This window comes from Melopsittacus undulatus, chromosome 2 (genome assembly GCF_012275295.1).
Source record: "Melopsittacus undulatus isolate bMelUnd1 chromosome 2, bMelUnd1.mat.Z, whole genome shotgun sequence".
Classification (NCBI taxonomy): Eukaryota; Metazoa; Chordata; class Aves; order Psittaciformes; family Psittaculidae; genus Melopsittacus; species Melopsittacus undulatus.
Window position 1 is genome coordinate 26,483,622 of NC_047528.1, and position 13,843 is coordinate 26,497,464.

The 13,843-nt window shown below is 40.3% G+C and overlaps 1 protein-coding gene across 2 annotated transcripts in view; it reads right to left on the reverse strand.

Annotated features, from left to right (window-relative positions):
- WDFY2 (WD repeat and FYVE domain containing 2) overlaps window positions 1–13,843 on the reverse strand; it is a 64,729-nt gene that overhangs the window by 23,554 nt on the left and 27,332 nt on the right. For both annotated transcript variants that reach the window (XM_005147648.3, XM_031047749.2), the window contains exons 2-3: window positions 5,854–5,921; window positions 331–404 (exon numbers count right to left, since the gene is read on the reverse strand). In XM_005147648.3, the coding sequence (XP_005147705.1) occupies window positions 331–404; window positions 5,854–5,921 (142 nt within the window). The remainder of the gene's footprint in view (window positions 1–330; window positions 405–5,853; window positions 5,922–13,843) is intronic.

The following is a 13,843-nucleotide window of genomic DNA, read 5'->3' on the forward strand; positions in this document are numbered from 1 at the left end:
GCTGCTTTCAGAACACTGGTGTGGAATAATTAACAAGGCACTCAAATTTAATAAAGCAACAGCTGCTTTTCTGCATTGTTATTTTAAAAGAAATATGCAAATTAAGACAGTCTGCTGAGTTGCCTAATAAGTATTGTAAACCCCACTCAGTCCCTTTGTGGCAGCTGGAATTACATTTGTAATAATCTGCCATTTTCTACACTACAGCTTCAGTTCCACTAGCAGTAAAGTCTCTCCCCCAAACACTAACAAAAATATCCTCACCACAACATCACACAAATACTTCTCAAAAGGGAAGCATTTCAACTGGAAATCTTTGGATGTACTTACTGAGATTGTACCATTGTCTAGACCTATGGACAGCCTTCTGGTTTCCGGGTTAAAAGACATGCATGAACATGGAGCTGAAAAAAATGAACATGTTGATGAAGTTAACAAAACTGATTCTCAGTTTCTTGAAGTTCTGGAAAGCCTAAAACTAGCTAACATGCTTTATGATGTTGTTCAGCATTTTGCTTCTGACAGACAAGCAAGTGTTCTTGCAATTCATTTAATCGTATCTTATTAGGACATGGAACAAAAGCTATTTCTTGCTCCAGCTCCTTCATTTTTTTTCTTACTAGTTATCTGAAAACAGGCATGTCATACAAGAGCAATGGTTGTGTTTTGATATAAGAGGTACCTGACATTTCAGTATAAACCTGAGAGATTACTTAGCTGAATAATTTAGTTTTTCACATTTGCCTGAAGCTCACTGACAATAAAAGAAAACACTGTATTATGTCACTGTATTACTGCAGCCTACACCTGCAGTAAGAAAGTTAACCTGTAGGAATCAACATGTCAGCCAGTATTAAGGACTCTGAGACCAGCTGTCCCCTACTCCATTTCAGCACAGTGACAATACTATGATGGTATCACATATTTTGGCCAAAGTAAAAGATTGTGCCAAAAACTAGCCATTGTTTTATTATATCAATATTACTGTAATAACCACCAGGCTACCCTCTTCAATCGCACACAAGTCAGTTGTACTAAGCTCCCTAGAGGATTTGGCAGAGTTTGCATCTAGGATAGAACCAGAATTTTCTTGCAAGAATTCAAGGGCTATGCTTGGTTTCACTGAGAAATTGTGAAGTTGCATTCTGAAGGCAGGGATTATTTTTACTGTCCAACACAGCAGCATGCAGGCGCGAGTGCTCCTGTCCCAACAGAAACCTTCAGGAATTATTTTTCAGCAGCAATTGTCAACTGCAGCTAGGGGCAGGCATTCTTGCTCCTTCATTAGTGACAAGAGTTCTTTTTAAACCATATTCTTGTGATAAATAGAGAGTATAGTCACATGTGCTTTTAGTTCTGCTATCCCCCGCCACCCACCTTGGTTTCTACTCTCCATTGTGATTACACAGTAGTTTTGTTACTAACAAGCCTGGAGTCCTCTTTTTTGCCGTACTTTGTATCTGGTATATTCACAATTTGTGTGATGTCTCACCTAGGATTAAACAGTCCATAGCTCAGCAAATCTTCCTCAATAGTTTAGTTGGCAACAAAGCTATATGAAGAAGAAGAAAGTCTATGTTGACTGGTTAACAAAACTTTTTCTACCTTCAGTATTATCTCTCCCTTGAAACATTTCCTGAATTACAACCAATTGCAAGCACAAAGCCTACCAGATCCACATGCAGGCAGGCATCTCAATTTATTTCTTTCCTGCAAGGGCTGACAGAATTAAATCAAAGAAAAGGCTTCAGTTCAAGGAAACTGCTGGAAAACAAACACCTAAGTTAGGGCTACCAACAGTGACAAAATTCCTCCTTCCCATAACTCTCCCTCAGAAAAGGCAAACTCAAATTGTGCCTTCATATGGTGGTGCATTACTATTATATTGAGACTTCTTCACTGTAGCTTAATGAGACAGTTGTAGGAAAACCAGACAGAAAAAAAAAATCTAAGCAGAGTAAAAACCAAATCCTTTTAAAAGCACTTAATGACAGAACAGCCATATTCTACACATCAGCTCTCAAATTCTACACACTGAGCATATACTGAAAGAGTTACTAGTAACTCTGCAGGCAATAAACAGCTTGCAGATAAGTTTTGAGGTAAACTGGCTATCTGATGCATGCTTTTCCAAAATAGACTGAAACACTTCAGACACAAAAGGTACAAGCAGCTGCTTGACACAGGCTGACTACAAAAACCAATCACTTTTAGATTCCAGACCTGTGTGTACACAGCCATAGCAATGTAAAGATATTTATTTTGCTATAGTCATCTTCCTAAGGGAATTCTTCAGTAACACATGATCTTAGAAGAATCATTATGTCAGTACTAAAATTACATCTAGACTAGCTACACTAATGCGGTTAAAGCAATGCCAACAAGACTGCAGCAACTTACACTTTAGTGAAAATCAGATACTTAAGCACTTAGGCTCATTAAGAAGGGGGAAAAAAGGAAAAAGTACCCCTGAAACAACCCCAAGAACCCCTACTCTAAGCTTCTGAGATGTTTAAGATTCCTTTAAAATAATAGCCAGGAAAAAATAACAGCCCTCTACTTCAGCTCCTAGTTATAATTTGGCTTTCAGACTGAAACAAGATTGATCTGAACTACTGCAGAGGACAGGCAGGATATTCCTGATGCAGAAATCTGGCTGTAGTCTTTGTCTTAAATACAGAGTAAACACGCACTGATTTTAGCCTTTGGAAAATGAATTATTGAGGAAAAGCCCCCTTACATCATGTTCTCAGCAGCGTTTTACCTCTATTAGAGGCTGACAGAAGTAGAAGAGAAATACAAACTTTGTACCTACAGTTTCAGCCTCCCTCTGCCCCTTTGAAGTGCTTAAGTGGCATAGTTTAAGACCAAAGAAGCATGCTTTGTGTTGCAGGTTTTTTACCCTCCTTCTCAAAACAAAGTATTAGCTATGAAAGCCATTGCAAGACTGTGTATTATCTGCCTTAAAGAATGGATACTCCAGTACTGTCCCTCCCTACAATAAATCTTTTACTCTGTTCACATCTGTGAGAGGTTTTGGGTGAGTGGGTCTTTTTTGGGTTTTTTTTTTGTTTGGGGTTTTTTTTTTTTTTGGCTTACATCTTTTGACTACAATTCCTTTCTGTGTCTCCTGTCAGACATCCAGCCATGGTTACATATCAATTACCTGTTACACATGTGTAACCAAGGGTCCACACCTAACCATGAGGAGGGTTTACATACTCATCAGAGATCTGTTGTTAATATACTGTTAAGACAATGCTGGCACGAAGATGATGTATTAGCCAGGTTTCCAGTTTACCTAGTTTGCCTTACTGACAATGTAACACTGTGTAAAGCACCCAGTTTTTAATTTTTCATGTTAGAAATAATAAAAAATGTGGCCATCCTGTCCAAAATTTTCCAACCACAGAAACACCCGTAGGTAAGGCATAAAACTTTGCAATTGGGAAAATCCCAACTCTAAACAGCAGTGTCCCTACTCAGAAAGGATCTACAATCCTGACAATTTTTCTGTGTTTTTAATGGGTTTCACATTCAGAATGCACTTACGGTCCCATCTGAGTGCAAAGCCTGACCAAAACACATGGTTGTCTCAGTCCAATTCCTCATCCTCCTCACCTCCCAGAGTGGCCAGGGTGCAAACTCAGTTATTAAGGCTACCTGATATTAAACCATAAAACAGTGTAGGTCATGTACCACCAGTAACCACTGACCAGTCAGTGAGCACCACAAGTCATGGTCTAGTCATGGTCATGGACTAGCATGATCACCATGAGTCATGCTAACAGTGTATCTATAGGTGAGACTGTCACTCACAGCTTGCTAAGCAGCACAAAGGCACCATTGTGCCTACTACATTTTTACAGAGAACCTCTGGGACACTGTCATTCTCTAAACAACAGTTTAGTATGAACCTAAAGCAGAGGACAATCAAAAATGTGATCCACACAGAAACAGACAAAACAATCATTTCCAGTCAAGTGCAGACTTGTGCAGAGGCTGACTTAGAGCCCTTCCTATAATTTCCAAAAGCTAAAAGCCATGGCTGATAACAATGCAACTGGCATTGCTCCAGTCATTAATTATACCTGAGCATTCTTGAAACTGGTGAATAATACAACATAATTTTATTATCTCATGGCTCAAAAGCTTATCAGCCTTCCAAACGAAGGAGCAGTGTCAGGTGTTCAAATTTATGAAGGAGCTTTAAAATAGTTCCCTTTGAGTGGATCTGGATCTATTCCACCATTTCCAGTGAAGCTGTTGTTACTGGCAATAATGCAGCCTTGCTAAGACCAGAGAAGAACCTAAGATTTTAAGATGAAAATATATGCAAAAGCACCACATGGAAAAAGAGAAGTATCCATGCCAAACTGCTAGAATAGTGACTTTGTAACAGTTTAACTGGAAGCAAACCTCTTAAGACAGGTCAAGGGAACTCAGGCCATTGGTAGTGATCATGACTGAGCTCCACAAACTGCCACATCATTTGCTGGTTTCCAGTACCTTTCTGTGCACAGTCCTGAGCACAAAGTACCTTTGAGGCTTGATATATTCTTATGAGCTAGTTCATCACCACAGGAAGAAGAGAGATTCTCCTCTCTACCAAAGGAATGCTTTTTTAGAGCAGGCAAACACTGTGGCCATTCTAGGGTCCCAAGCTGATGTTGTTGTGCTACTAAAACTCTTCAAATATCTTACGTATTGTGGAGATAGAGGTCTCTTCCAAATCTAGCTATCTTAGCTTAAAATAATTCTTTCTCCAGATGGTAAGAATACTTCAGTGGGACTTGATAAATGCTCCCCAGTCTGTGGATTTAAAGTCAGCTTCATAAGCTTTCCAAAGACAGGCTAAACAAGCACATCTAAAGCTGACTGAGGAGCATCAGCACACCCCTGCTTCTGGTGACTCACAGAATTATACTCCTGCACTCAACACAGCTAGCTAGGGCTGTGATTTCCTCTACTGCCTCTTGGAAAAATGGACATCAATCAGCCATTTGTTCTGGTGAATGAACACTCTCTGGTAGGAAGAGATACAGCAAATCATACTGGAGGGATCCATCAAGGAGATTTGGTTTTCCACATTTGCGTAATGGGTTAAAAGCTAAAACAGGGGAAGTTCAGGTTAGATATAAGGAAGCAATTCTCTGCTGTGAGGGAGGTGAGGCACTGGAACAGGTTGCCCAAAGAAGTGGTAAATGCTCCATACCTGGCAGTGTTCAAGGCCAGGCTGGACAGGGCCTTGGCTGATATGGTCTAGTGTGAGATGTCCCTGCCCATGGCAGTGGGGTTAGAACCAGATGATCTTAAGGTCCTTTTCAATCCAAACAATTCTGTGATTCTATAATTTAATTGCAGGGATAAAATGATTCTTCTTCACTGGAAGAGCTACTTCCCTATCTAGTATCTTCTCTATCATATTAGCTGCCACAGGATATTAAGTTCTTACCAAATAAAGCCATTTACCATTGCACTCTAATGGACTAAGCACATGCAGTAGGAAGGGCAGACTGATTTATAGTGTAGACTTACAAAGCTTTATGGACTCCATTAGTGGCAGAATGCAAGCCTACATTTTGAGCTCCTATATTTTTTATTCTATGTTTGCATTAAATGCTGATCCCTTGCTTGCGTATCTGTATCCTTTTGCTGCTGAAATCCCTGATGCCTCTCAGAAGCATTACCATGCAACTTCGTAAAGCTTCACAGAAACCAAGAGGATTGTTCCCAAATAAATTTAATATGGGCTAGTAAATTTGCAAATGGTCATAAACATGAAACTTCATCAAAACCAGAAAAGCCATTTTGCAAATACAGAGTAAATAGCAAATATCCCCTTATACTTACATGGCATTGCATGGTATATGCTGGGCCAGTACTGCCCACTGTCTCTCTTCAGCCAGACACGAACTGTTCTACAAAAGAAAAAACATAACACATGCATAAAGAAGAATAAAAAAGTAACCATAAATGAAAACATGGTGATGATGAATGCACAAGACCTTCTTCAAAATTAAATTATGTTGCTGAGAGGGACAATAAACATGTAATTTCCTACAGCAAACTTCTACACTAGTCTCAGATTAACCTCTACAAGGTGATGAAGTGATCAGCCCATCCAGTCCCCCGCAGAAGCTTTCTCCCTACTCTCCAGGTAGGCCTTGGTTCATCTGCTGCCCGTTTTTTCACTGTTTTGCTTTAGGAACACCTCTAAGCAAATGAATATGGTTCTGAGATTTTCAGCTTCCATTTACTAAGATTACGTTCATTTGTGCCTGAAATGAGCTTTTTAGATTCAGGACCTTCCCCCTTTTCTCAGTGCACTCAGACTGCTGCCAAATGCCCATTTTGCATTGGGAAGAATCCAAACTCTTACCCTTCTCTGAAGAGGATGATTAAGATGACAGGCAGCCTAGCAGTCCTCCCTCTGCCCCATCGGTTTGGAGTTGCCATCCTTTAATAGAGGCACCTAGGATTATGCAGTGCTCCACACCTCCCTGCAAACACCACCAGTGCTTTCCTCTCTGCTAGAAGACCTTCCCGATGTACCTCACTTTTGCTTTCTCATAATGATATCATACTGGTAGCTCCCTGTCACTCAGTCCATGTCCCTCACATACTTGAGACTCATCGCTTGTTTCATGAGCAGAGAATCTGGACTGATGTACCACCTGGGTCATTAAACATTTATTATTTCAGTTCTCATTGTCATTCACTTCTTTAGGGTCCAATCTCTGAGGCCTTTTTCAAATTGAGGCTCTCTCCTAACTTTATCAGCTAATTTCATCAAAACATGCCTTGTAACTGTGTCAACAGTTAAAGCAGCAGGCAACCAGTAATCTCTACCACTTATTCCTGCACAGACCTCTGTCATCTTAATTAAAGCCAACTGTTACCTGCCTTTCTGTTCCTCAAATCCTTATAATCTCCAATTTTAACTAGTCAACTCTCCATATGATACTGTATTCCACACTTCACTGATTTACACAGAATGCATTAGCCTTCTCAAAAAAACACTTATCAAGACAGCAAGCAATGTGTTAGTGTAGCACAATAGGTTGTAACCCATCACTCACTTCTATTTAGTCTTTCCCACCGAAGTTAATATTCAATAGTACATACAAGAGAGATCTAAAAAGCTATTGTTTCTATAATTCGCATTTGATAGTATCAAGGAAAAAGAAACAAGCAAGAATGGCCCTTTCCAGTTCGTGAAACATGTGGAAGTATAGCTTATGGAGAAAACCACATGGCCATTTCTACACAGAATTCAGTAAAGCAGATTTCAGCCCTCCTTAGCAAGTAAAAGTTTAGAGCAATACATTAATATAATATATATCGATTTAAGATACTACATCACACCAAGATACACAAACTGAATCTGAACAGAGATGCTATGCTACATTATAAAGCAATTCAAGATCTAGTTATCTATCTTGCAAACTTCAAGCTAAGGCCTGCTTAACCACTCTGTTCTAGGATTGCATATATCTAAAATCAAGTTTTTGCTCACCCTGCCCTACATCCAAACTAATTTTTCAGCAAATAATTCAGACACCTGTGTATCTGGGGAACTACACAAGCTGCATACACATGCATACACTTATGTTGCATTCCTGATATTATGACACAGTATGTTGCTCTAAGAAATAAATTTTGCTGGGTTAACAAGTCCCATGGCTAGAAAGTTCTCAAAAATTACTTAAAACATAAGTTTTATTTATGTTTACTTAAAACAAAATTCAGTATAATTACCTCCTAAGTTATAGAATGATTTAGTTGGAAGGGACCTGAAAGATCCTCTAGTGCCAACCCCCCTGCCACAGGCAGGGACACCTTCCACTAAACCAGGTTGCTCAAAGCCACTGAAGAAAAGATCTGAACTAAAGCCATCAGTATTTTTCCAGGGGCAATTCAGCCGCTGATAACAGCATCATCATATTTTCACTAGCTAGGGGGCCAAATCCTCTGTCATTTCTCACTGCAGCTAACCACAGCTGTTGGAGTGGCACTCTACCTCCAGACCTCAGCATACAGGTCTGGGAAGACGTCCACAGCCATAGGGCTGTACACCAGGTTTGGGGCACAGTCCAGAACCTTTAGGTTTACCCAAAGGGGTCCACCTTTGGTAAGAAGGAGGTCACTGTAATTCTGGAAGCAGATCAGCTGCTCTATTTCTCAAGCAGATGAGTTCTTACTAACATGTTTATCTTCTACAGGTAAAGTTATTGTGGGAAAGAATGACAGTGCAGAAAAAAAAATAATGAGACGAATCACAGGGAAATGAAATAACTCAATATGAAACAGCCCTAAGGAGGTGTGCCAACATCCTGCGACAGACTTGTCCTTGCTGCTCATCCCAATCTATATATTCAGTGACACTGAGTTCAAAACTCCCAGGCTTCAACAAGGTACCTCTCCTCTCCACTTCAAGGCTCTGGTAAATAAGAAATCCAGTACAATATCTTACAGATAATTAGCTTGTTAAAAAAAGACTATGCACAAGAGATCTTCCAAAAGCTGGAGCAAATGAAAGTCAATTTTATTTGCAAAAAATTGCATTAATTTCAATGCTTTGGGTTGGTTTTGCTGTTTTTTTTAATAGTACCCACTGCAGACTTACTAATTAATATGATATTTATGTCAAATCTAAAGGCAGTTGAACAATAGTGAAGCAAGAAAAAATTTTCTGCTTAGGCTTAAAAATAAACTAAAAAACTCCCAAACAAAACAACAAAAATCTCTGGTGGAGATTTGGTTAAGAGTGAGGCCCTCACTAGTGTAAGTCTCTTCTGTAAGTATACAGGATGTTAATTTCTTTACATAGTCAAATACATTTCAATTCAATGACTAATTCATGCAAAATGAGAAACAAAGCATTCTAAGAATAAAAGGACTATGGAAAGATATTATCTACCTCAAAGGTTTGTGAAAGGGAACATAACCAGCAAGTCAGTTCATGTAACTCATTACAGAAATACTTGTTGCCCCAGTAAATCATTTTGAAGGAAGGAAAACAAAAGAACTTGTAAACAATTTATTTTAAAATTAAGGACACTTACTATGCATATTTTTAAAACAAGCATTTTAAAGTTAAGCATTATAATGGAATTTCCAATATCTATGTATGCACTGATGTAAAAGCAGAAAAAAATCTTCCTAACGTCAGAAAACGATGACTCATTATTTTCTTCACTTAATATCACTGGATTAGATCAGGCATTTTTTTGAAAGAAAAAAAAAACTGATCTCAACTCATTAAACTCTTCTGTGTAAGATTTTTCTCAAAGTAGATTCAGGCTAAAAAACAAGCTGTGCCAGCAACTGAGCTTGGGAGAAGCCAAATGTTCTTGGAAGGGAAAGTCTTTTTTCAGCTGCATTTCTGCACACTTTTGTATACCTCTCAACACAGTACTACCCACTAGTTGTAAAACCCAGAGCTTTTGAAGCTTCTAAAGAATGCAAAGAAGAAAAACATCAGAACAACAAGCATGAGTGACAATGAGCTTTTTAATGGTTATGTAGCACGAAGAGTACTTGCTGGTTGCATGGTTACTGGACTTAAACACAGCACCCACTCAGGTTAGGATCCATTCTTCAACTGCTCCAGAGTGATTCAGTTAGTATCACCATGGAAATGAGTTGTCCCTTCATTTTCTTGCCAGTGAATTGGCTTGGAAAGATTTTTAGAATTTGTCAGTTCAATGGATACTCTTCTAGTCTTTTCATAACAGAGATGACTTATTTTAAAATGAGACAGGCTATACAGAAATAATTCTGCCATGCGAAAGACAGGCTACATCTTCATATATTAAGGAGATGTGAAAGTGAGTATTTTAGAAGAAAGTTGCTTCTCTCCGTTATACTTAAAAGCATGTGCCTCAAGTACAGGTGGTTGTGGTGGTATCAGCAGGTCTGAAGCACACTGTTAGGTTCTGCCCCTGTGCAGGAGGTAGGATTTATCTAGACCACTCACAGAGGTGCCCATGTCAACAACAGCATGTCCACCTCACCATGGCAGCTCTATGTTCCACCATCTACAGAAATTTATTCATTCTGTGGTACATGCCATAGTACCTTCTTTCTGATAAAGATGTTCTGGTCATACAAATCCCCGTTTGTACACTTAGAATCATAGAACGGTTTGGATTCTTAATGACTTCTTTGCCTTGGTCTTCACTGGCAAAGGCTCTGACCACACCACCAAAGACTTGGAATGCATACACAGGCACTGTGAGAATGAAGACCCTAGGCCCACTGCAGGAGAGGTTCTGGTTCAAGACCATCTTCAGAACCTGAACATATGCAAGTCCATGGGACCTGATGAAACCCATCCAAGGGTGCTCAAGGAGCTGGTGAATGAACTTGCTAAGCCACTGGCCATCATATTTGAAAAATCATGGCAGACAGGTGAAGTTCCCAATGACTGGAAAAAGGGAAATATAACCCCCATTTTCAAGAATGGGAAAAAGGATGACCTGGGGAATTAAAGACCAGTCAGTCTCACCTCTGTGCCTGGCAAAATCTGGGAGCAGATTCTCCTGGAATGCATGCTAGGGCACATGAAAAACACCAAGGTGCTTGGTGACAGCCAGCATGCCTGACCAATTTGGTGGCCTTCTATGATGGGGCTGCAGAACTGATGGACACAGGTGGAGCAGTTGGCATCATCTACTTGGACTTGTGCAAAACATTCAACACTGTCCCACATGACATCCTTGTCTCTAAATTAGAGAGACATCAATTTGATAGGTGGACCACTTGGTGGATAAAGAACTGGCTGGATGGCCACATGCAAAGAGTTGTGGTCAATGGCTCAGTGTCCAGCTGGAGACCAGTAATGAGTGGTGTCCCTCAGGGATCTGTGCTGGGACCCGTCTTGTTCAACGTCTTTGTCAGTGACATGGACAATGGAATTGAGTGTGCCCTCAGCAAGTTTGCTGATGACACCAAGCTGTGTGGTTCTGTTGATACGCTAGAGGGAAGGAATGCCATTCAGAGGGACCTTGACACACTTGTGAGGTGGGTTGATGCCAACCTCATGAAGTTTAACCATGCCAAGTGCAAGGTCCTACATCTGGGTCAGAGCAATCCCAGGCACAGCTACAGGCTGGGCAAAGAAGAAATTCAGAGCAGACCTGCAGAGAAGGACTTTCAGGGTGTTGGTTGATGAGAAAATGAACATGAGCTGTCTGCAGTGTGTGCTTGCAGCCCAGAAAGCCAACTGTATTCTGGGCTGCATCAAAAGAAGCGTGACCAGCAAGTCGAAGGAGGTGATCCTGCCCCTCTGCTCTGCTCTTGTGAGACTTCACTTGGAGTATTGTGTGCAGTTTTGGTGTCCTCAACATAAAAAGGACATGGAACTGTTGGAAGAAGGGACTGTAGTGACAGGACAAGGGATAAGGGGTTAAATCTTAAACAGGGGAAGTTTAGATTGGATATAAGGAAGCAGTTCTTTACTGTAAGGGTGATGAGGCACTGGAATGGGTTGCCCAGGGAAGCTGTGAATGCTCCATCCCTGGTGGTGTTCAAGGCCAGGTTGAATGAAGCCTTGGGTGACATGGTTTAGTGTGAGGCTTCCCTGCGCATGGCAGGGGGGTTGGATCTAGATGATCTTAAGCTCCTTTCCAACCTTAACTATTCTATGATTCTATGATTAGCAAGGATCTTAAAGACCATCTAGTTCCAACCCCTTGCCATGGGCAGGGATGCCTTCCAGTAGACCAGGTTGCTCAAAGTCCTCCCCAGCCTGGCTTGCAGTGTGCTCCACTAAATTCTGCACAATGCTGCAGGGCTGGATGCAAGATTCTCTACTTGATCCCTGGCCTAAGCAGTCTTCTCTTAGCAGGAAAACATAGTGTCACTTAGAAAGCTGAGTCTCTGTGACTGAATTATAGACAGGGTTCTTGTCTTTCCTCATTGGTGTCTTGCATGAAAATTGAGACAGAAGGGAAATAATGGTGGTATACACAGACATATAGGCATGTCTAAGCACTGCCGCAAGGTGTCTGCATGTTGCAATGCTGTGAACTCCATTGTAGAGAGATCCAACACTACCACAGCCTTGAGAAACAAGTTATCCCATCCCACTTCTCCAGAATAGCCATAAACCCACCAGTTCTAGTTGTACACTGTCAGTGAAGAAATGCAACACATTAGCTTCCCATATCAGACCGCTTCTCTCCCATTTGAATGTTTTCCTTCCTCACTCCTGTCTTTTTTAAACACTTCTGTTTGCTGAGATGCACTTGTATAATGTATTATCGCCTTCATGCCCCTGGCACACATCAAGTGTATCACAGAGCACAGGTAATTCCTCAACACATACAATTTACTACAGCATTTTGTAGGTATTCGTGGGCTTCAGGAAACTGGTTTAAATGGCATTTTAACATACTCCTGTCCTGTCTTTACTGTTTATACCTAGGACTTACTGTGGGTCTTCTTGATCTCTATCTTGCTGAGGGATCAAAAGAGGTAAACATCAAACCCAGTACAAGGTGTGAGATGAGTTTTATTCCTATATGTAGTGAGCAACTGGCACAAAAAATTTAATCTGTCACTTCCTAAAGTCATATAACATTCATCCAGAGATCAACCCCTGCCCTGTGTGCATTACTTGCTCTTTAGGAAAGGGAGGTAGGTCATCACTGCAAATGACATTACGTGGTTAAAAATAAAGACATCCCCTGCTGTCAGCTATTCTAACCACAGAACTGGTTTAACACAGTTAAACAACAGCTTCCAAACAGGAAAAGAAAAACACTGAACTATTCTGGAAAATTCTCCAAAATGCTCATCTAGCTATTCAATTAACATAAAAAAGGAAAAGAGATTACAGTTAGTACAGGTTTCAGGCATATATGACGGAGCACTAACACATGTTCTCACTATAACCCACCATACTGAAGTCTTCTTTAGTGTTGAAACAAAGAATTTTAAAATGTTCCTAAATATCCAATAATAGACAATTCAGAAGTATTCAAAAGCCATGTCTCTCTGGAAACTAAATATCCACAGTAGAAACAGCAAAAGCTTTATCTGCTGTTATTAAATAACACGACACTAGTAGTATTCTAAGTCCAAGTATAGCACTGACAGTTTTACTGCCTTTAACAGAGAGACACTGTAACTAGAAGTGGGATAAGGAAAACCATCTAACAACTGCATTAAGGATGGTACTGTACTATAAACCTCCCAGTTTTTCCAGGGACTTCTATGAGCAAGAGATGTGAAGAGAGTCTGGCTCCCACCAATTAATGACAGCTGATGCTGAGATTTGCTGAAAGAATAAAAGATTTTCCGTATTTACTGGCAGCTCACAAACCACTGCCACTGTATTGGAACCAGCAACTATGAGTTTTGATTTTCAAAAATATGAAATCAAAAGTCAAAATCAGAACTTATTTCAGAGCCACCCTGTAATTTCAGGGAAAACAAAAAGAAATTTAATAGCAAAGTGCCAAAACCCCAGGCACCAAGAAGACTTTAGGTAACAGGTCCTAAACCTATGTCCTCCTAAAGAAAGAAAAACAAAACTAAAACCAAACCAACCCAAAACCCCAACACTTTCACAGCACTACCCCACAAATCCAACCCCAAGCAGAGCTGTTTTAGAGAAGTTATCTCTTCGAAGCTATTACATAAAAGCATTTCTAGAAAATACAGTATCTTCACTGTAACCTCCATCTGTGATAAAAAAGCCCTTCATGATATAGGAAGCTCTCGTTCTGGGCTTCCTATAAAACAAAAGCTTTTAGAGCAAAATTGCGTTCTTTACTCTGTGTGCCTCAAGCCCTGCAACAAAGCCATAGGAGTGGTAAATTTGGCTTCAAGA